General features: G+C 42.1%; 1 protein-coding gene across 2 annotated transcripts; it reads right to left on the reverse strand.

The window, feature by feature from the left end:
* Positions 1–583: 583 nt before the first annotated feature.
* Positions 584–22,661, reverse strand: LOC121545358 (MAP kinase-activated protein kinase 2). 2 transcript variants are annotated; one of them, XM_041855803.2, is made up of 10 exons: positions 21,774–22,661; positions 6,561–6,700; positions 6,426–6,490; positions 6,217–6,296; positions 5,981–6,107; positions 5,717–5,792; positions 5,482–5,606; positions 3,558–3,643; positions 2,385–2,462; positions 584–2,132 (listed from the first exon to the last, which is right to left on the reverse strand). In XM_041855803.2, the coding sequence occupies exons 1-10, from the start codon at positions 22,014–22,016 to the stop codon at positions 1,989–1,991; spliced, it is 1,164 nt and encodes a 387-aa protein (XP_041711737.1). In that variant the 5' UTR covers positions 22,017–22,661; the 3' UTR covers positions 584–1,988. The 2 variants fall into 2 exon arrangements, with proteins under 2 accessions (XP_041711737.1, XP_041711736.1); XM_041855802.2 differs by having other exon boundaries at positions 2,385–2,465; positions 21,774–22,660.
* Between the last annotated feature and the right edge of the window lie 503 nt (positions 22,662–23,164).

Below are 23,164 nucleotides of genomic sequence, written 5' to 3' on the forward strand. Positions count from 1 at the left end.
CGCTGACAGACACAGCAAACCTTCTTGTCACAGCTCGCATTGATGTGCCATCCTGGATGAGCTGCACTACCTGAGCCACTTGTGTGGGTTGTAGACTCCGTCTCATGCTACCACTAGAGTGAAAGCACCGCCAGCATTCAAAAGTGACCAAAACATCAGCCAGGAAGCATAGGAACTGAGAAGTGGTCTGTGGTCACCACCTGCAAAACCAGTCCTTTATTGGGGGTGTCTTGCTAATTGCCTATAATTTCCACGTGTTGTCTATTCCATTTGCACAACAGCATGTGACATTTATTGTCAATCAGTGTTGCTTCCTAAGTGGACAGTTTGATTTCACAGAAGTGTGATTGACTTGGAGTTACATTGTGTTGTTTAAGTGTTCCCTTTATTTTTTTGAGCAGTGTATATCAGAGGTTGACTGTATGAGGTTGAATGCTTGTCTTTCCATCTCCATGACAGCAGAGGGTGGTACAGGGCTGCACAAACAGGAGAATGTCTTACATTGCCACAGTATGACATCAAGGCTACTTTAGGATTCTGGCACACCACCAGTCACATACCAATCAACACTTTCGAGAGGATGGGCGATTTTGTACGAGTTTTAATCCACAGTAAAAGACAGCAAGGACATTAGTACAGCAGTCTGAGACTAGATGTGCTACATTTCATATGTGTACCGCCATGTCCCCATGCATTACAATGGTGGCCTAACCCTCAGTGTTCCCCATCACCTAACACAGCAGAAACCCTGAACACTATTGCTGATGTGTGGAAAATGATAGCTAGTGACACTGATGTTGTAGAGTTCATTAGTGGGAATTCAGTGATAAGATATTCAAACAAGTGCAATGAGCATTAATCTGTGACTTTCATCAGGATAGACGTGACATGGGCTACACCATCTATGGACTGTGGGGCTTTTGTGAGCTCATTCTATGGGGTGGATATTGGATAACATAATGTCCCTGTGCTATTGTCTACCACAAGGTGGCTTGAATATTCCCTCACTGTCATCACATTAGGAAAAATCCAAATTTGAGATTAGTGCACAAACCTTAAATTTGTGTCAATCATGCATAACGTCAATGGGAGGTGTGTGAAAAGTTAGGCTATGTGCACAGGTCTCAAGTAAGGATTCGGCCCAATGTCCTCAAGGCACACAGTCTTTCTTTCTAATCAGTCAGTCCACTCTAATGATGGTGGTTATAGCTCTGGCTACAGGTGTGTTGGCTAAGAAATCAAACCCAACCAACAATGAAAACACATTCAATTTCGGTCATACAATTCAAAAGTCCAATCTAAAACAAAGCAAAGAGGTTCATGGCAAACAAAAAGTCCCACACAACAAATAGAAAATTAATACCGTTGGTGTGAGGTGTGAATAAGTATATACAACGAACGACAACTAAAGCAATAAACAAAAAAACATAAAATTATACAAACAAAAAATGTTGCTTCCCCCATTGTGAAGAGTTAACTAACGCGGCCCTTCAGTGCACAGGTAGAACAGGTAGTGTTTCCAGTGCATAGCAGGAAAAAAGATTATAGACATAGCCATGTCCTTAAAGCAGGGGTAACCACAGTATAACTGGATGTTTCCATGGTCTCTCAGCTACTTACCCATGACAGTACCATCATGAGAACCATGTGGCCAATACTGAGGGGAATCAACCATGAAGAACACAGAACAGAACAGAGATGGGTCAGATACTGAATTAGTTACAGTGCTGTTGGTCCGCATTTAGCGATCAACAACAACAATACCCACCATGTGATAAACATCTGATCTCTTTGCAGACAAAAAAGGCAAAAAAATAGCTTCAATGGCAATGTTAAAAAAAAGAGAGAATAAAACTGCTAAAAATGAAGTTAAAAACAAAACTGGAAACATTATATTTCTTGAGATTCTGACTTTCACCCCTTAACAATCTCTGGTTGTCCTATTAGCTATCCTTCACCACATGAGTGAGTGTGTGTGTGTCTTTGTTTCACAGGCCCGGTGTTTCAGTGGCTGCATGGCTTGCCTTCTTCCTTCTCTTCATCAGCAGCGGATTGGTCGAGTCCTCGATGGTCTTGATTTTGACTTGCTCATAGTCCACTCTCATGGTTGCCAGGGCACTTGTCATTTCCTCCTAGTAACAAAAATAAAACACTTTTAGCATATCACATAGAAACAATTTAAAATAATGTGTAAAACACACAGAATATCCAAAGGAGCAAATGCGCAATTGTGTAGATAGAAGCAAACACTATGTTGTACAGTCTAGAGTAGGATATTGTTGTTGTTGTGCTCAATCAGCATGAAGGAGCCGTGTGGATCCAAGTCAGAAGCCAAAATAATGTTATCAAATCACTACAGTGCCAGTGTCCGTGTATGAGTTCACCTTGACCTCCTCCCAGACGTCATGCTCCTCTTGCAGCACACGGCTGGTGTGGAGAGGGGTTTGAGGGACCTCCATAGACTGCTGCAGGGAGACCAGCATGGGTTAGCATTAGCACATAGCTTTAGAAAACACATTGTATCAAACCAAGGCACGTGAATATAGGAGCAAACTGGAAATGTGAAAAGTATTCAGCAACTCCTGGAGGACATTGTTGAAAAAGAAGAGCATGGTTCCATGCTGTATGCGGTTATGGCCAAGTTAGCATTGCTGTGAGGCCAGTTTCTTTGGCATGACAAAGAACAGACTGAGACATATAAATAATTATATTTCTATGCACAGAGAGGAGTTGGCTTAAGCACAAACAGACTGGACCACCAAGCTGGAATAGGATGTCAGTGCAACAAAAATATAATATGCTATGACAGGAAATATGTGTGTTGACTGGAGACTTTCTCTGTGTTCTCATCTCCCAAAGGTGTTGTGGTCCAACATTGCTAGTGAATGATTAATCCCTTTCATAGTGTACAGTGGTGGAAAAAGTACCCAATTGCCATACTTGAGTAAAAGTAAAATACTACTTGAGTAAAAGTATAAAATTATTTGGTTTTAAATATACTTAAGTATCAAAAGTAAAAATCACTTCAAATTCCTTATATTAAGAAAACCAGATGGCACTATTCGTGTTTTTTATTTATTTACAGATAGCCAGGGGCACACTCCATCACTCAGACATAATTTACAAACAAAGCATTTGTGTTTAGTGAGTCCGTCAGATCAGAAGCAGTAGGGATGACCAGGGATGTTCTTTTGATAAGTGCGTGAATTTGACCATTTTCTTGTCCTGCTAAGCATTCAAAATGTAATGACTACTTTTGGGTGTCAGGGAAAATGTACAGAGTAAAAAGTACATTATTTTCTTTAGGAATGTAGTGAAGTAAAAGTAGTCAAAAATATAAATAGTAAAGTAAAGTACAGATACCCCCAAAAACTACTTCAGTAGTACTTTAAAGTATTTTTACACCACTGATAGTGTATTGGATTCTGTACATATTCTTAATAATAACCTTGTACTCTTACATTGTGATCAATACACACTGCAGCAACAGTTTCTTCATGTGTGTACCACCTAGCTCAAATGGTATATTTGGGGGAACAGAGGGGTGCTATGCTTACATTGATCCAGGGGTGGTTCATGAACTCTGTGATGCTCATCCTCTGGGTGGGCTCAGTCTTCAGCAGGTGGCGGATCAGCTGCTTGGCTGGGAGATAGAAAAACAAAGTCACAACTATTGTAAGCAATTCACACAGAATTAAAACAGATTAAAACTGCACCTATCCGGTGTATGTGAAAATAAAATGTACATACAGTGAGGGAAAAAATTATTTGATCCCCTGCTGATTTTGTATGTTTGCCCACTGACAAAGAAATGATCAGTCTATAATTTTAATAGTAGGTTTATTTGAACAGTGAGAGGCAGAATAACAACAAAAAAATCCAGAAAAACGCATGTTAAAAATGTTATAAATTGATTTGCATTTTAATGAGGGAAATAAGTATTTGACCCCCTCTCAATCAGAAAGATTTCTGGCTCCCAGGTGTCTTTTATACAGGTAACGAGCTGAGATTAGGAGCACACTCTTATAGGGAGTGCTCCTAATCTCAGTTTGTTACCTGTATAAAAGACACCTGTCCACAGAAGCAATCAATCAATCAGATTCCAAACTCTCCACCATGGCCAAGACCAAAGAGCTCTCCAAGGATGTCAGGGACAAGATTGTAGACCTACACAAGGCTGGAATGGGCTACAAGACCATCGCCAAGCAGCTTGGTGAGAAGGTGACAACAGTTGGTGCGATTATTCGCAAATGGAAGAAACACAAAATAACTGTCAATCTCCCTCAGCCTGGGGCTCCATGCAAGTCTCACCTCGTGGAGTTGCAATGATCATGAGAACGGTGAGGAATCAGCCCAGAACTACACGGGAGGATCTTGTCAATGATCTCAAGGCAGTTGGGACCATAGTCACCAAGAAAACAATTGGTAACACACTACGCCATGAAGGACTGAAATCCTGCAGCACCCGCAAGGTCCCCCTGCTCAAGAAAGCACATATACAGGCCCGTCTGAAGTTTGCCAATGAACATCTGAATGATTCAGAGGAGAACTGGGTGAAAGTGTTGTGGTCAGATGAGACCAAAATCGAGCTCTTTGGCATCAACTCAACTCGCCGTGTTTGGAGGAGGAGGAATGCTGCCTATGACTCCAAGAACACCATCCCCACCGTCAAACATGGAGGTGGAAACATTATGCTTTGGGGGTGTTTTTCTGCTAAGGGGACAGGACAACTTCACCGCATCAAAGGGACGATGGACGGGGCCATGTACTGTCAAATCTTGGGTGAGAATCTCCTTCCCTCAGCCAGGGCATTGAAAATGGGTCGTGGATGGGTATTCCAGCATGACAATGACCCAAAACACACGGCCAAGGCAACAAAGGAGTGTCTCAAGAAGAAGCACATTAAGGTCCTGGAGTGGCCTAGCCAGTCTCCAGACCTTAATCCCATAGAAAATCTGTGGAGGGAGCTGATTGTTCGAGTTGCCAAACGTCAGCCTCGAAACCTTAATGACTTGGAGAAGATCTGCAAAGAGGAGTGGGACAAAATCCCTCCTGAGATGTGTGCAAACCTGGTGGCCAACTACAAGAAACGTCTGACCTCTGTGATTGCCAACAAGGGTTTTGCCACCAAGTACTAAGTCATGTTTTGCAGAGGGGTCAAATACTTATTTCCCTCATTAAAAATGCAAATCAATTTATAACATTTTTGACATGCGTTTTCCTGGATTATTTTGTTGTTATTTTGTCTCTCACTGTTCAAATAAACCTACCATTAAAATTATAGACTGATCATGTCTTTGTCAGTGGGCAAACGTACAAAATCAGCAGGGGATCAAATACTTTTTTTCCCTCACTGTATATATATATATATATATATATATATGTTTTTTTTTTATACATATTCGCCCATCATTCCCATCAATGTCATGATATTCATTTTGAATCCGGACCATATAAATACCCCTGGGTTCTCTTTATTACCTTCCTCAGAAACGTCAGACCACTCTGGGTTGGGGAACTCGTACTGTCCGTTCCTGATGCGTCTCTTCATCCCTGGGGAGATGGCAAGGCCGTGGTTGGAGTAGAAGGGAGGATATCCACACAGCCTGGGGAGAGAGGTGGAGAGGAACATTTATACGAACCAAAACATGCTATGTCCTGTACATGCTGCTATTGGGAATTGATTCGGGCTGTCAACCTATTTTGTATCACTTACAGGATATACATGATGACGCCCAGAGACCACATATCACAGGATTTGTCGTACTTCTCTGGACCAAGAACCTCAGGAGCTGGGATAAAGGAGGGAGAAAAAACAAAATACTAAATAAATTCAAGCATTGTATTTAATGAACATAGTAAATCAATGGCATTGAAGTATTCATGAATAATTACACCAACAAGATTTAGGCTGTATTATAAACCACAGTCAGTAAGCATGTTGAACAGCAAGCATGCAGACCGAGTGGCATGCCCTTACCAACATAATAGGGGGTGTAGCATGGCGTTGCCAGGGAGTTGAGTGTGGTGATTTCTTTGGCAAACCCAAAATCGGTGAGTTTGAGGAGGGCGTCTGGCCTTTTGGAGGTGTACAACAGATTCTCTGGCTGAGAGATGAGAAAATAGCATTACTTTTTTTGACTAAACATGTACATAAAATAAGTTGTTCTGCCTGAAGGCATGTACGGTATAATTCTGTTCAGACAGGCTTTACACCTTGATGTCTCTGTGAGCAATGTCAATGGCATGCAGGTACTGGATGGCTTCACCTATACTCTTCATAATGTCAGAGGCCTCTAGATAGGGGGTGGGAGAGAGGAGAAAGAGAGTTAGAGGTATAGCTGAGCGAGAGAACAGTTGAATACCAGTGGAGTGAAGGGAGACATCATACAACTGGACAAAAATAAGGACAAATATGTCTTTACCTCTTTCTGTGAATGCCTGGTTCCCTCGGTCTTGAATATGGCTAAACAGCTCACCTCCATCCATGCTAAAACAGAGAGAGAAAACATTGAATAAAATAGGCTAAACGGATGTGTGTGTGTGTGCGTGTGACCTACCACTCCATGACGATGAGCAGGCATTTCCTGCCCTGGTAGAGGTTCTCGTAGACATCCATGATGCGTACGATGTGAGAACAGGGCGACGCCCTCCAGTGCAGCTCTACCTCCCGACGAGCCTTCGCACAATCCTGCAGCATCTGAAGAGAGGGGTGGGAGGAGATGAGAGAAGGGTGAGGATGGAATCAGAGGCTACAACTCATCTTCATGGCTTCCTTCTCATCACCACTGATTATAACAGATACAGTGGGGCAAAAAAGTATTTAGTCAGCCACCAATTGTGCAAGTTCTCCCACTTAAAAAGATGAGAGAGGCCTGTAATTTTCATCATAGGTACACGTCAACTATGACAGACAAATTGAGAAAAGAAAATCCAGAAAATCACATTGTAGGATTTTTAATGAATTTATTTGCAAATTATGGTGGAAAATAAGTATTTGGTCACCTACAAACAAGCAAGATTTCTGGCTCTCACAGACCTGTAACTTCTTCTTTAAGAGGCTCCTCTGTCCTCCACTCGTTACCTGTATTAATGGCACCTGTTTGAACTTGTTATCAGTATAAAAGACACCTGTCCACAACCTCAAACAGTCACACTCCAAACTCCACTATGGCCAATACCAAAGAGCTGTCAAAGGACACCAGAAACAAAAGTGTAGACCTGCACCAGGCTGGGAAGACTGAATCTGCAATAGGTAAGCAGCTTGGTTTGAAGAAATCAACTGTGGGAGCAATTATTAGGAAATGGAAGACATACAAGACCACTGATAATCTCCCCTCGATCTGGGGCTCCACGCAAGATCTCACCCCGTGGGGTCAAAATGATCACAAGAACGGTGAGCAAAAATCCCAGAACCACACGGGGGGACCTAGTGAATGACCTGCAGAGAGCTGGGACCAAAGTACAAAGCCTACCATCAGTAACACACTACGCCGCCAGGGACTCAAATCCTGCAGTGCTAGACGTGTCCCCCTGCTTAAGCCAGTACATGTCCAGGCCCATCTGAAGTTTGCTAGAGTGCATCCAGAAGAGGATTGGGAGAATGTCATATGGTCAGATGAAACCAAAATATAACTTTGGTAAAAACTCAACTCGTTGTGTTTGGAGGACAAAGAATGCTGAGTTGCATCCAAAGAACACCATACCTACTGTGAAGCATGGGAGTGAAAACATCATACTTTGGGGCTGTTTTTCTGCAAAGGGACCAGGACGACTGATCCGTGTAAAGGAAAGAATGAATGGGGCCATGTATCGTGAGATTTTGAGTGAAAACCTCCTTCCATCAGCAAGGGCATTGAAGATGAAACGTGGCTGGGTCTTTCAGCATGACAATGATCCCAAACACACCGCCCGGGCAACGAAGGAGTGGCTTCGTAAGAAGCATTTCAAGGTCCTGGAGTCTCCAGATCTCAACCCCATAGAAAATCTTTGGAGGGAGTTGAAAGTCCGTGTTGCCCAGCGACAGCCCCAAAACATCACTGCTCTAGAGGAGATCTGCATGGAGGAATGGGCCAAAATACCAGCAACAGTGTGTGAAAACCTTGTGAAGACTTACAGAAAACATTTGACCTGTGTCATTGCCAACAAAGGGTATATAACAAAGTATTGAGAAACTTTTGTTATTGACCAAATACTTATTTTCCACCATAATTTGCAAATAAATTCATTAAAAATCCTACAATGTGATTTTCTGGATTTTTTTCCCTCATTTTGTCTGTCATAGTTGACGTGTACCTATGATGAAAATTACAGGCCTCTCTCATCTTTTTAAGTGGGAGAACTTGCACAATTGGTGGCTGACTAAATACTTTTTTTCCCCACTGTAGTAGGCCTTCTACATAAAAGTGAAAGCAATATGATGGACAGTCAGAATTACCCAGCATCAGAAGGGGATTTTTAGGCCTAAACTAATAACCAACAATGACGCAAGCTTATGGTAAACCACACAGAGCTGAGCTGCTGACGTCTTTCAAAAAGGTTACAGTCTAGATTTCTCCCCAACCAGTGACTAGTGTACCACTTCCTCAACTACTGAGAATACATCAGGCTAGAGGACTCAAACTTGCAGTGTCTAAATGACAAACAACGCAGTAGCTTTTCCGTCATCAGTTTACTACAAGTTTAGAGAAGACCTCAAACCATGATGGCGCAAAAGTCTTCCAGAGGTAGTCACTTCCCTGACTTTGCCATTCAGATCTGATTACGGCAGCCTCAGACATCATAATAGAATTTCCCTCCTTCCCAGATGCTACCGCTCCGGGGCCAGCCTTATGCAACCTAAAGACTTTACTTACAATTTTGGGAGTGCTAGAACAATACCAGACGAAACACCAAGCTCGTGGAAAAGGCAAAGGCTCAATGCTGTGATAGGATAGTAAACTAAACACACATTGGTAATCACTTTGCAGTCAGATGCATTAATCAAAGGGAATATTTGACTGGCATCAATTCTCCAACGTGTTCTTCCTCCAGATTAAGCAGCACAGATTAAGCCAGGTGTAAGCTATATTACTTTAAGTGGATAACGTCCACTAGCCTGTGTCACATCCTGAGACTTGTACAGCGTAGCAGAGCAGTTTCATGGTAGGGAAAGGCTTCAGGAACACACACAGAGACAGACTGACATTTAAAGTAGAACTGATTGTGTTTTTGAAATGTTATTAAAATCTGTTCATATACACCTCCAGGAAGAATGTTTTTTTAATTTATTTTTTATGTTGTACATCTGACAAGCGAGCACTTAGTCATTTTCACGTTTTCATAAATTCATAGAATGTTCGGGAATGACGTAGAGTAAAGCATTTGTGAAAATTCTATAGCAATATGGGAAAGCTGCCATGCGTTTGGGGGGGCTTCTAAGCTAACATATGGAATTGTTTTAAGATGGTCATACCTAGGACTGTGGCGGTCACGAGATTTAGTCAGCCGGTGATTGTCAAGCAAATAACTGTTAGGTCCTGATTGGCTATACCAAATGGCTGTGGGCTACACTAGTTCATTTGAAAGACAAGATTTGCTTAGAATTCCATGGCATTATTTTATAGTATGAAGAATACAATTGAACAAAGCTGAATAAAATAGAAAGGATATTTTCTCCAAACGATTTGAGGGAGTGCGCACATGCAGCTATTCTGTGTTGAGTGGTTAACAAAGAAATAGGTACTCCTATATGCTTCATTTAGAGTTATTAATGTAACTTTAGTTGTTCTACAAACGTTGGGCTATATGTTTAGATTTTTAATACATTGTAAGGCTGCATAATGCGACTAATGATGATTTTAAAAAAGTTGCTTGAAAGGCATGAGCTCTGCTTTGTTTTTTGCGCAGACTGTAGTTACATCAGTCATTCATTCACAATATGACAAGCACTTGATATTGTCTAGAATTTCATGGCGGCATCCCCTTTGTGTGGCCGTAATGCACCCTTTGTGCCCTTGGCCCGGAGTGCTGCGCGCTCCATCACGTGATCGGGTCTTTCTCACAGGCTACAAGTAAAGGCAGACACATCAGGGGCGCAACTGCGGGCGTCCTTATCCAATTCCGAGGTGCATATTGAAGATATTGGAAGAACTGTCCACATTTACTTTGTCAGCCAACAAGATGACTAGGCCTAACGAACAGCAAAAGCACTAACCTATGTCAATCTACGATCCCCCATAGTACAAAGGTCGACCTATTCTATTCTGTGCGCTAAAAAAATATTCCAAACATAGTCTGGGACAGTTGTGGGATGCGATAGATCCTAAATTAATCAAACCACTAGGGTCAAAACATTTTTTACGCAATGTGGCTGACGCAACAGATCAGAATGTTTAGCTTAAAATGATGATCAACTATTAGGCTATTTCTTCACATTATAAGCGCAGCAATGCTCACATGGTAGTAGGCTATAAGCACAAATGTTCCAACAGCGGAAAACACCATTATCAAAAGTGACCGCAAATGTAATTATGCATGTAATGCTTTTATTATAAAAGGTGAATTTTTATGGTGAAAATTATCTTCCCCAAACTTGAAACTCACGCTCTGTTTAAGTATACCAGTTAGGCTCTACACCCCTTGTAAAGCGGATTAATGTGCTTAACTTTAAAGAAATGATTTGGCCACTTTAGTGATCAACCTTATTAAAACATATAGGCTTATGGGCTAGGCTACATAAGGAGAGCTACTATGAATCAAAAAAGTTGCACAAAAAAAGGCATTGTTTCTTATTTTGGGCATAATTCACAAGTGACAGTATATCATTCACAAGTGACAGTATATAATTCACAAGTGATAGGCTAATATTATCACCCATCAGACTATTCTTAATTTAATCTTAATCTTTACATATACTAAATAATATACAGTGCCTTCGGAAAGTATTCAGACCCCTTGACTTTTTCACGTTACAGCCTTATTCTAAAATTGATTAAATTATTTTTTTTCCCTCAACAATCTACACACAATACCCCATAATGTTAAAGCAAAAACAGGTTTTTAGAAATAATACATTTACATAAGTATTCAGACCCTTTACTCAGTACTTTGTTGAAGCACCTTTGCCAGCAATTACAGCCTCGAGTCTTCTTGGGTATGACACTACAATCTTGGCACACCTGTATTTGGGGAGTTTCTCCCATTCTTCTCTGCAGATCCTCTTAAGCTCTGTCAGGTTGGATGGTGAGCGTTGCTGCACAGCTCTTTTCAGGTCTCTCCGAGATGTTAGATCGGGTTCAAATCCAGGCTCTGGCTGGGCCACTCAAGGACATTCAGAGACTTGTCCCGAAGCCACTCCTGAGTTGTCTTGGCTGTGTGCTTAGGGTCGTTGTCCTGTTGGAAGGTGAACCTCCGCCCCAGTCGGAGGTCCTGAGCGCTCTGGAGCAAGTTTTCATCAAGGATCTCTGTTCTTTGCGCCGTTCATCTTTGCCTCGATCCTGACTAGTCTACCAGTTCCTGCCACTGAAAAATATCCCCACAGCATGATGCTGCCACCACCATGCTTCACCGTAGGGATTGTGCCAGGTTTCCTCTAGACGTGACGCTCGGCATTCAGGTCAAAGAGTTCAATCTTGGTTTCATCAGACCAGAGAATCTTGTTTCTCATGGTCTAAGAGTCTTTAGGTGCCTTTTGGCAAACTCCAAGCGGGCTGTCATGTGCCTTTTACTGAGGAGTGGCTTCCGTCTGGCCACGCTACCATAAAAGGCTGATTGGTGGAGTGCTGCAGAGAGGGTTGTCCTTCTGGAAGGTTCTCCCATCTCCACAGAGGAACTCTATATCTCTGTTAGAGTGACAATCGGGTTCTTGGTCACCTCCCTGATCAAGGCCCTTCTCCCCCAATTGCTCAGTTTGGCCGGGCAGCCAGCTCTAGGAAGTCTTGGTGGTTCCAAACTTCTTCCATTTAAGAATTATGGAGGCCACTGTGTTCTTGCAGACCTTCAATGCTGCAGACATTTTTTGGTACCCTTCCCCAGATCTGTGCCTCGACATAATCCTGTGTCGGAGCTCCACGAACAATTCCTTCGACCTCACGGCTTGGTTTTTGCTCTGACATGCATTGTCAACTGTGGGACCTTTTATAGAAAGGTGTGTGTCTTTCCAAATCATGTCCAATCAATTGAATTTACCACAGGTGGACTCCAATCAAGTTGTAGAAACATCTCAAGGATGATCAATGGAAACAGGATGCACCTGAGCTCAATTCCGAGTCTCATAGCAAAGGGTCTGAATACGTACAGTGGGGAGAACAAGTATTTGATACACTGCCGATTTTGCAGGTCTTCCTACTTACAAAGCATGTAGAGGTCTGTAATTTTTATCATAGGTACACTTCAACTGTGAGAGACTGAATCTAAAACAAAAGTCCAGAAAATCACATTGTATGATTTTTAAGTAATTAATTTGCATTTTATTGCATGACATAAGTATTTGATACATCAGAAAAGCAGAACTTAATATTTGGTACAGAAACCTTTGTTTGCAATTACAGAGATCATACGTTTCCTGTAGGTCTTGACCAGGTTTGCGCACACTGTAGCAGGGATTTTGGCCCACTCCTCCATACAGACCTTCTCCAGATCCTTCAGTTTTCGGGGCTGTCGCTGGGCAATACGGACTTTCAGCTCCATCCAAAGATGTTCTATTGGGTTCAGGTCTGGAGACTGGCTAGGCCACTCCAGGACCTTGAGATGCTTCTTACGGAGTCACTCCTTAGTTGCCCTGGCTGTGTGTTTCGGGTCGTTGTCATGCTGGAAGACCCAGCCACGACCCATCTTCAATGCTCTTACTGAGGGAAGGAGGTTGTTGGCCAAGATCTCGCGATACATGGCCCCATCCATTCTCCCCTCAATACGGTGCAGTCATCCTGTCCCCTTTGCAGAAAAGCATCCCCAAAGAATGATGTTTCCACCTCCATGCTTCACGGTTGGGATGGTGTTCTTGGGGTTGTACTCATCCTTCTTCTTCCTCCAAACACGGCGAGTGGAGTTTAGACCAAAAAGCTTAAAAAAATTAAATAAATATTGTAATTTATTTTTATGGCGCCCCTTGTGTGCACTTCCGGTAATACCTTATACCCCAGTATGGTACAGAAACGGTATGACGTATGAAAATCTGGATACTGCCCAACCCTAGTTTGTAGCCTACCCACTTCCACATCAACAAACAAGAGTCACGCCATGACATCATTCAGTATCCCTGGGAGGGGCCTCTGTACAGCTGGCACTGTCATTCCCTCAGCATGACACACACCGACCACGCCTACGTACCCACACACGTCAGACATGTCTGTGGGCCACCTGAGCCTTGCAATGAGAGCTGCACAGAGGCAGAAGAAATATCAGCCCATGGAGAGAAGGAGGAGATTGAACTTCACTCAACTTTTACCTGTTAGTTAACAATGTCAATGTTTCCCTTTACTGTGTCAATTGTGATTGAATCAACGCAATATTAGCCACTTCCAATGCAACATAACGAAATAAAACGATCTATGCAAGAAATATTGTTGTAGGCAGAAGGCATAGGAGTAGGATTCTATTGCGCACGACTCAGCCCGTACTCTACACAGACCGGTGTGGCATAGCCAATCAGAGCGGCAGTAGGCCTATATGCAAATAGACCATTGCCATATATGGATCTCTACCATTTACTTTGAACTGGGCTGTGTTTACAGCGGTCGTCGTGAGTAGATGCGCTTGTTTTGAGATCAAAGCAAGAGCTGCATGTAGCCACGTGTGCACATTTTGTTCATATCCTTTGCTAGTTAGTGAGTTATTAGCCCAGTTATAGATCATTTGTAGTCAGCAATAGGGGAGAGATTACTTCCTACAAGAGCACAAAATGTGTTCATTTCTAGACATCATCATAATAATAATAATAATAATAATAATAAGCCATTTAGCAGACGCTTTTATCCAAAGCGACTTACAGTCATGTGTGCATACATTTTTACGTATGGGTGGTCCCGGGGATCGAACCCACTACACTGTTACAAGCGCCATGCTCTACCAACTGAGCTACAGGTAAAGATCTTGTTTGTCTTAAAAGGGGCAGTGTTGTATTTTGAGACAGACTTGAATAAGCTAAGTAGCCAATAGGCAGAGGGTAGCATAATGTGTCGGATTCCGTTTTTAATTTTATTTTGTAAAGTGGTTTCTTGCATCAAACACAACATGTTGAGTCACCTTGTCTGAAGAACAAGTGGATAAACAGGTTAATGTCAAGCCCTGCATGTTTTTTTCAAATGTCTCATGGAATGTAGGCCTACATTGAACACCACACATTGGCTGCTACTGTAGGATGAATGATAGAACAGCTATTTCCATGTTAAAATGTTATGGGATACATTTTCTCCATAGTTTTTTTGTATGGTAGGCCACTCTGGTAGGCCTACATTATGATCAAATAGCCACAGTAGCCTACTTGGCCACTTAAAACTGTAACTTAAAGCGGGTACAGCCTCAGTGTTCACAGTAAACGCACGCTGGAAGTTGCACAGAATTTTTCACAACGTAAAAGTTTGGGCTGAAATTTGCTCAGTGCTGAAAACAATTAGAGGGAACATTGGTCAAAAAATATATTTTAAATTGTAATTAAAAATAATAATATTTACCAGGGGAGAACACTACTAGCCCAGTCAATTTTAATTGTAAGATTCAGTGTTCTGGTTTTCCGGTTTGCTGACATCAGAAGAATTCATCAACAATTCCTGCTAATTCATACAGGCAAAAACAGGAAGGAATCTCTTCCCTCCTCATAGAGCCATTGTCAGAGATATGGGAAGAATCTTCCCTCTGTATACCGACAGGCATTTGCAGACAGGGAAGAATCTGCTCACACAACAGCCCCTGAAAGGACACCGTCGGGAAGGGCAATGTTGCTCCATTTCCAGCACAACAGAATCTCTGACACACACACAGGGCAGGCTATTCATACAGTGCTATGCTCAAGAGCCCACTCAGCCCAGCCTGTTGATAATCAGAGTTGGCTAAAGCACATACAGATCTGAGGCTAGGCTAGTAGGCAAACCCCTATCCAGAAAGGGAAAGGCCATCTAAAATGGGGGTTCGTCATTCCAGGGAGGTGTCTCCTCCAGTTTGCCCGTCTCAGGACACCTGCCCAATAAAAGCTGAAGATGTCTGCGTGGAGCATGGTGCTGTACGAATCCAGACCGAATAATCCTCCTCTCGCGCCAGGCTACTTTTAAAGCTAGGACTGTCAAATGTAATGTTTGCCTGCCGACAGTACTTAGCACCTCTGAACAGTGTCGGCAGTCAATGTCTTTTGTGTTCACACTGCAAAGACCTTGAAGTCGTCTGCCAAAGCCTTGTTAAAATACTCCAAACCAGGTGGCAGAAGCGTTGTTTGGCAATGCATGTCTGTGTGTGTTGCTTTATGGTCTAGTCCCCTCAAACTCAACTCCGGACCTTGATGCCAGTTTCACTGCGTTTTTTCATTGTTCCCCTCTAATCAGGGACTGATTTAGACCTGGGCCAGGTGGATGTAATCAATTATCAGGTAGAACAGAAAACCAGCAGGATCCGGACCTCGTAGAGTAAGAGATGAATACCCCTGGTCTAGTCAATGTTCGCTAGCTAGCTGATATAACAAGCTAGCAAGATCACAAAGAAACAATTGTATTCACTCTCCATAGTCACATACAGCCCATATATAAATTTTTAGCTAGCTGGCTAACATTAGCTAAATGGTTAGCATGAGTCGCTAGCTAGCTAGCTGTTGTGCTAGCTCGGTAAAGACACTGCATTGACTCTCGGCAGCCAGCTACAGGCAGCTGCTTCATGGAAATGGATCCATTGTGATTTAATTATGTTACTAGCTACAGTGGCCAGATAGCTAGCTTGGTAAAGCATTGTGTTGTGTGCATTGTGCTACACTTACCACCCCATTCATTTCATATGAAGTCTGTGTGACTACCTTGCTCAGTTAGCAAGCTAACATTTGCTAGCTAACTAATAAACTAATGCACATGATCAAAAATCCTTCAAGCACAAAACTCCTTAGACATAAAAGATGTAAAGAATTGCTCTAGAAAAAAAAAAGTGTTTTATGCAGCTTTATTGTTTTAGTTAGAACAATGCTGATGAAAAGGGGGTGGATTAGACCGGAAAAAGTGCCCTATGTTTTCATTTTCCTTATCACTTCTGTCGCCTCATCCACATGGAGGTTCGTGCTCTCTGATTGGCTCAAAGTCAAGTTGTCGGCCACTGCCGAGGATTGTGATTCTACAAGTAGAAACGACAGGTTCGTCAGTACGCAGCAGGTACGTCATTTGTTCTAGCAAGAGAAGGCCTCCTACTGTGATGCACCTATCGGCAGTCAGATTCTCGGTTTGTTTCATGCTTTAGACATAGGCTTGTCCCTCTTTTTCTCCCCCAGCTAATAGTATTAGCAAGGGCCAAGCAGAGGAGGAAGAGACAGCAGGGATGGGGTTACTAATAGCAAACCTGTCAGCTTCAGATCGTAGATGATCTCGACTTAAAGAGCGATTAAACACACCGATTCCGCATGTTATCTCTGTTGCTCTTTAAGAAAAACAAGATTTCTGTCTTGGGGGTGTGGTTCGATGTGGCAGTTAATGATGTTTGTCCCCCATGAAACACCATAGGCACAAAGCCAGTATCACTTCCTCAAAATAGTCAGAATGAATCTAAGATAACAACAAAAAAATCTGTCATTAATTGACGTTTTTGCTGAGGTTTTAGTCACTCAATTTTACATCTAGCTCCCTAAGGTGTTTGGTGCAGCATTTCTCAAGTTTAAAAAAAAGCACGACGCTGCTGGGCAGGTCTGTCTCACTGTCTGTGTGTTCTGCGGTATGATTGGATAGAGCGCAAACACTGCAGCTGTGTATCTCGTGTTAGTGGGCAAGTGAGCATTGTCGAAATCAAAACCCAACCCTAAAGTAACTCATGACGAAACTCAAAACTCAGTTTTGGACGAGACTGACAAATTATGCTATTTACTTTGTAATCAATTTTGACACTAGAATAAATGTTTGACTAATATCGATGCCACATAGGTCGTTTTCGATCAGAGAAGTTGTTTATTGCCTTCAGTTGCGCTTTAAGGTAGAGTAAGAACAAAGCAGTGAGTGAGATGGCCAATTACTCAAATGTTGTAAAGTGAACATGTGCTCTTCTCTCTATCCCCATTAGGCCTAATAGTATTAGCCTGGCCCAGGCAGAGGAGGAAAGGACAGGGATGGGGTGTACACTATAAGCCTAAAAGCAAAGCACTCATCCTCAAAAGCCTTTGGCCGCAGTAGAAAAGGAAGGATTTGAGAGGTTACAAACATTCAGAGGTTCATGATCTTGAGTCCGTATTCAGAGATGACCTGATAGAAATAGAGATCGAAATATCTAGCCTTATACGACTTTGTGGGAAAGGAAGAATGACATCTGTTCTTGTGTAATTCCTACTAAAGGCAATGTGTAAAATACAACACTGATCAATGAAGCCCTTCTCCAGCATATCAGCTTAAGGGGCCTGACAGTCAAAGCCCTGGTCACAATTAGAGCTGTGGGGCGATAAACCGACCACTTATCGTGAGCATTTTCCTGATATCGTTCATTACGATAAGTAGCCTATACTAGAGAAATGTGAAGTTCTAAATTAAATAGGTTTCCTAATATGGGTTATTGTTAATGGGACAATAGGGTTTTTAAAAAAGGTGCAAAATGTTGAACATATTGTTATTAATTCAGTCAATTTATTGCGATATGGATTTTTGTCCATATCACCCAGCTATAGTCACAATAAACCATTACAAGCTGATCGATAAACCCATATACCACAGGTGTCGAACTCATTCCATGGAGGGCTGAGTTTCTGCAGGTTTTCATTCCTCCCTTGTACTTGATTGATGAATTAAGGTCACTAATTAGTAAGGAACTCCCCATACCTGGTTGTCTAGGGCTTAATTTAAAGGAGAAACATGCAGACACTAGGCCCTCCATGGAATGAGTTTGACATCCCTGCCATATACAGCTCTGGAAAAAATTAAGAGACCACTGCAAAATTTTCTTAAATCAGCATCTCTACATGTATGACAGCCATTCCATTCCAGTATATGTTGAATTCCAACACAGGCACACCTCATTCTACTGAATTAGGTACTGATTAGGTGGTCACCAGAACCAAATATTATTTAACGAGGAAAAGTATAAAAACCACTGCTGGGGTCATCACTATCCTCTTGCAATAGGACCAGCTGGATGGCAAAAATAGTGCTAATAGTACCTCAACAGTAATATTAATAAAAAAATAACTATTGACCATGCCAAAAGAGTTGAAAATTAATGTTGAGTGAGGAAAAGGGTTCAATTCTGGCTTTACTGGCAGAGTGAGCGTCAGGTTGCTTCCATCCTTAAAATTTCAAAGACGGCGGTTCATAAGAACAAGGTCAAGCAGCAGACATTGGGGACAACAAATCTACAGACTGGCAGAGGGCAAAAACTACTCTCTACTGACTGGGATGACCGCCAACTCATTCAAATGTCACTCAACAACCGTAGGATGACATCAAGTGACCTACAACAAGAATGGCAAACGGCAGCTGGGGTGAAGTGCACGGCGAGGACGGTTCCAAACAGGCTCCTAGGGGCAGGGATGAAGTCGTGCAAAGCTACAAAAAAGCCCGTCATCAATGAGAAGCAAAGAAAAGCCAGGCTGAGGTTTGCAAAAGACCATAAGGATTGGACCGTAGAGGACTGGAGTAAGGTTCATCTTCTCTGATGAGTCCAATGTTCAGCTTTGCCCAACACCTGGTCGTCTAATGGTTAGACGGAGACCTGGAGAGGCCTACAAGCCACAGTGTCTCGCACCCACTGTGAAATTTGGTGGAGGATCGGTGATGATCTGGGGGCGCTTCAGCAAGGCTGGAATCGGGCAGATTTGTCTTTGTGAAGGACGCATGAATCAAACCACGTACAAGGTTGTCCTGGAAGAAAACTTCCTTCCTTTTGCTCTGACATCGTTCCCAAACTCTGAGGATTGGTTTTTCCAGCAGGACAATGCGCCATGCCACACAGCCAGGTCAATCAAGGTGTGGATGGAGGACCACCAGATCAAGACCCTGTCATGGCCAGCCCAATCTCCAGACCTGAACCCCATTGAAAACTTCTGGAATGTGATCAAGAGGAAGATGGATGGTCACAAGCCATCAAATAAAGCCGAGCTGCTTGAATTTTTGCGCCAGGAGTGGCATAAAGTCACCCAACATCAATGTGAAAGACTGGTGGAGAGCATACCAAGACGCATGAAAGCTGTGATTGAAAATCCAGGTTATTCCATCAAATATTGATTTCTGAACTCTTCCTAAGTTAAACCATTAGTATTGTGTTGTTTAAAAATGAACATTAACTTATTTTCTTTGCATTATTTTTGTTATTTTGACCAGTTGTCATTTTCTGCAAATAAATGCTCTAAATGACAATATTTTTATTTGGAATTTGGGAGAAATTTTGTCAGTAATTTATAGAATAAAACAAAAATATTAATTTTACCCAAACACATACCTATAAATAGTAAAACCAGAGAAACTGATAATTTTGCAGTGGTCTCTTAATTTTTTCCAGAGCTGTATACATCTGACACCTCATCCTCATCTCCACTGCAAAGTCAAGCTGTGCTAAGCATCACAATGCCACCAACCCTGGTCACCCAATCAGAGCAGGAGGGGGATACATGCTTCAGGGCTGACTAATAGATCCCAGAGGAGCAGACCGAGGAAATATCAGGGGAAGTTATCAATTTTCAATTATCTCTGCCTGACGGCTAACACTGGGGCTCAGCAGGCAGACACACTGCCCTGAGGGGCAATGAAAGGAGGAAAGAGTGTGTCTGATGAGAGGAGGAGTGTGTGAGGTGAAAGTAGGAGGTGGGATGCTGCTATTGTTTAGGGCTTATCTGGGAGACCTAGAAACCAGCATGGGACGTCTTTGTTTCAAGTCTGTCAATTATCTAGAGATTATTTTAGGGTTGACTAAGAACAAGGGAGTGATAGTGGACCCTTACAACAATGCACTGAAGCAAACAACTGAGTGGCATCAGTTTCTGCATTTCAGAAATAACCATTTTGTCATACAGTATTTGAAAAACATTGGCCCTTTTCTGAAAAGTGTCCTGGGAACCTCTAATGTTATAAAGGCTGATAGCACAAAAGTTGAGGGACAAAATAATTGGATTATTACTTTTATTCCGAAACATATTTCCACAAACAATGGATTATTCGTGACTCATTGAATCTGACAGTTGCTGAAGCACAGCCTACTAAGTCAATAATGCCAGGGCAAAGACAGAATGACTATTTAACTGTGTTATATAAATAGGCCTACAGATCTATGATAATGTGTTACACAATGTGCTTTCATTTTTCAGAGTATTTAATAAACAATGACAGAATTGGTGCAGCAGAGTAAATCTATGTCATTCACGAAAACATTTGTACCCCCTTTTCTGTAGAAGTTACTGCTAGTTGATAGGCCAAGTCAAATAATGGCAGCAGAAGGTCTTTTGTTAGTTTCCGTATCCGATTCAGGGTAGACTAGAGGCCAGAGCTATTTGGGGACCAGAAAGACAGCTGCGGTATGACGACACCCATCACGAACCTCAGCAAAGGAAAGCCCTGGTTGAAAGCAATGTTGACACTCTACACTACCAACTAGGCCTAAATGCAGACATATTCAAATAGGATGAGAAAGTTTTCCCATTTTAAAGTGAGAGGAGAGGCTGACCTTAACGCAATCAAAAGAGCAATGATTTGCTCTATCAGCAATCTGATTGTCGGATATGAATCATAGGATTTCTAGTGTACAGTCAGGGCCTCAGAGAGGAAGTGGCACCCACAAGAGATTAACTAGGCCTCAGAGGGCCTCTGGTCTGCTCTCTTGTGAGCAGCATAGGAGTAAACTGATGTATTTCTCACACAAATGGAATTGAAAACTTGAACACAATAAATACAATGTGAATGCCCTCTCACTGAAAATGTCAGTGCAGCAGACCTATTGTACTTCAAATCATCTAGGCTTAGGCTATATCACATTGATAAAGAAAGGGAGAGCCGCACACCCTAGGAGCTCAGATGCAATAATTTTATAACCAACATTGACAGGGTCAAAACGGTGGTTATAAAATGATTGCATCTGAGCTCCTAGAGTGTACAGCTCTCCTTTTCTTTTTCAAGTGTTCTACTCCGCTAGCCAGCGCAGCGCCTAAACAGGTGTGCGTTTCTCTCGCCTTCAGATATATTTACATTTTAGTCATTTAGCAGACGCTCTTATCCAGAGAGACTTACAGTTAGTGAGTGCATACATTTTTCATACTGACCACCGTGGGAAATGAACCCACAACCCTTCTAAACATATTCAACTGCCACTCTGGAAATGGAATAATGTGGTGCATTGTGTGCTTCGAAAAGCGTGGGTATGTTTTGAGGAATTCTTAAACATGTTTTCTGTCCAAATGAAAAATCTTCCATTGCAGAATGGCAGTGCAATTCCATAATCGGTCATTCATCAGTGGGATGGGGGAAAAATTATCATACTCGATTAAGTTTTCAAATATGTATGGCTATAAAAGCCCCATTCTTTAAAATTACAATGTTTCAACTTTCTTGATCACTTCACTTGGACGGTTTCAGTTTTGGTATACAGTCTCAAATCACAAGAATAATGCAACATTGTTTCAAGTCGAGTTATACACAAAACACATTTACCTTCAGAGCGTATTTATCTCCACTTCCTTTTTGGAATATCTCCAATACTTTCCCATTTATGCCCATGCCAAGGACCTGACTTGTAACTTTGTAGTCGTCAGTTATGGCATTCTTTTTAATTTGTAGAGGGTTGTGGGGTTTGACGAAAAACGCTGGAAAGGGGGCAGAGTTCAGATTTGGCGCTTGCTGTTGTTGCTGGTTCGGAAAGGCCGGTTGGTTCTGGTTCTGAGCGTTCGATAACATTGTTCTGATTTGGTTTGAGAGAACGGGTTCACTTATAACAATTCCAATTTTAGCGCCGGGAAATCCTCCGTTAAAAATACAAATAGTGGTTTCCGTAGTGGTTTGCTAATGCTAGCTACCTGCTGATATGTGGTTGAACTCGCATGCTAACGAGCTACTAACGAGCTACTAACGTTAGCTAGTTTGACAATGAATACCTCACAGTGCCAACTTACAGTCAAGACGCAAGTGGCCTTAAAATAACTTCAGTTAGATAACCAATAAGCGAGTTAGCTAGCTAAGCTACTTGCTCATGAACCGTCGCTTGATATTCAACTTGATATTCAAAGTTATATAAAGTTATCTAGCGGCGAAGCTAACGATATATAGCTGGCTAAGTTCACTGCCACCTGCATTGAAGTGAAGTCACCACCAGAAATAGGAGGAGTTATTTTTCGCTAAGCATCCGCTTTCCGTTCTTTGAAAATATGTTTCTCTTCTCTCGTATGTCCAGTATTCGTGGCTTTTCTATATTTTCAACGTAGCTCCCACTGAATAAAATCCTCAGACTTCAGTATCGAACTGCCACCAGTCGATACGACTTTCAGGTTTTGTCTTGTTTGTTTTTCCCCACTCTCGCTAGCAACATGGCTTATTCTTCTTCGATTAGGTTTAACGGCGGTTGGCATCCAATATGTTGCATTACCGCCACCTACTAGACTGGAGTACAACTCCCTTATATTTTTCTTTAAAAAACAAAATAAAACCATCTAACACTACACTCACAAATTCAAAAAATATTAATACAATAAAATTAACACCACCCTACTCCACTATTTAAATCTATTTATTCCTACCTCATGCCCTCAACCTGAAAGGATGGGACACCCTGTAACTCTTCTGATGTCAAGTCTCGCACACCCAAACACCTCTCTGCAGCTGCCACCACAACCTCAATTTTCTTAGACTTACGTTCCATCCCTGCAGTACAATTAATAACCATTGCTATAAATGCTAAAAATCAAATCTTACTGAAACATATATCACTTGTTGGCCTATCCCTCAGTACTGGTACAGATCTACTACTCTCACCACTCCTCCCCCTTGACCCCTCTTCCTCTACTTTCTTCACTGCCTCAGCATGACAACTTCTGCACTACTCTTACCCT

The sequence above is a fragment of the Coregonus clupeaformis genome, chromosome 30 (genome assembly GCF_020615455.1).
Source record: "Coregonus clupeaformis isolate EN_2021a chromosome 30, ASM2061545v1, whole genome shotgun sequence".
NCBI classification, from domain to species: Eukaryota; Metazoa; Chordata; class Actinopteri; order Salmoniformes; family Salmonidae; genus Coregonus; species Coregonus clupeaformis.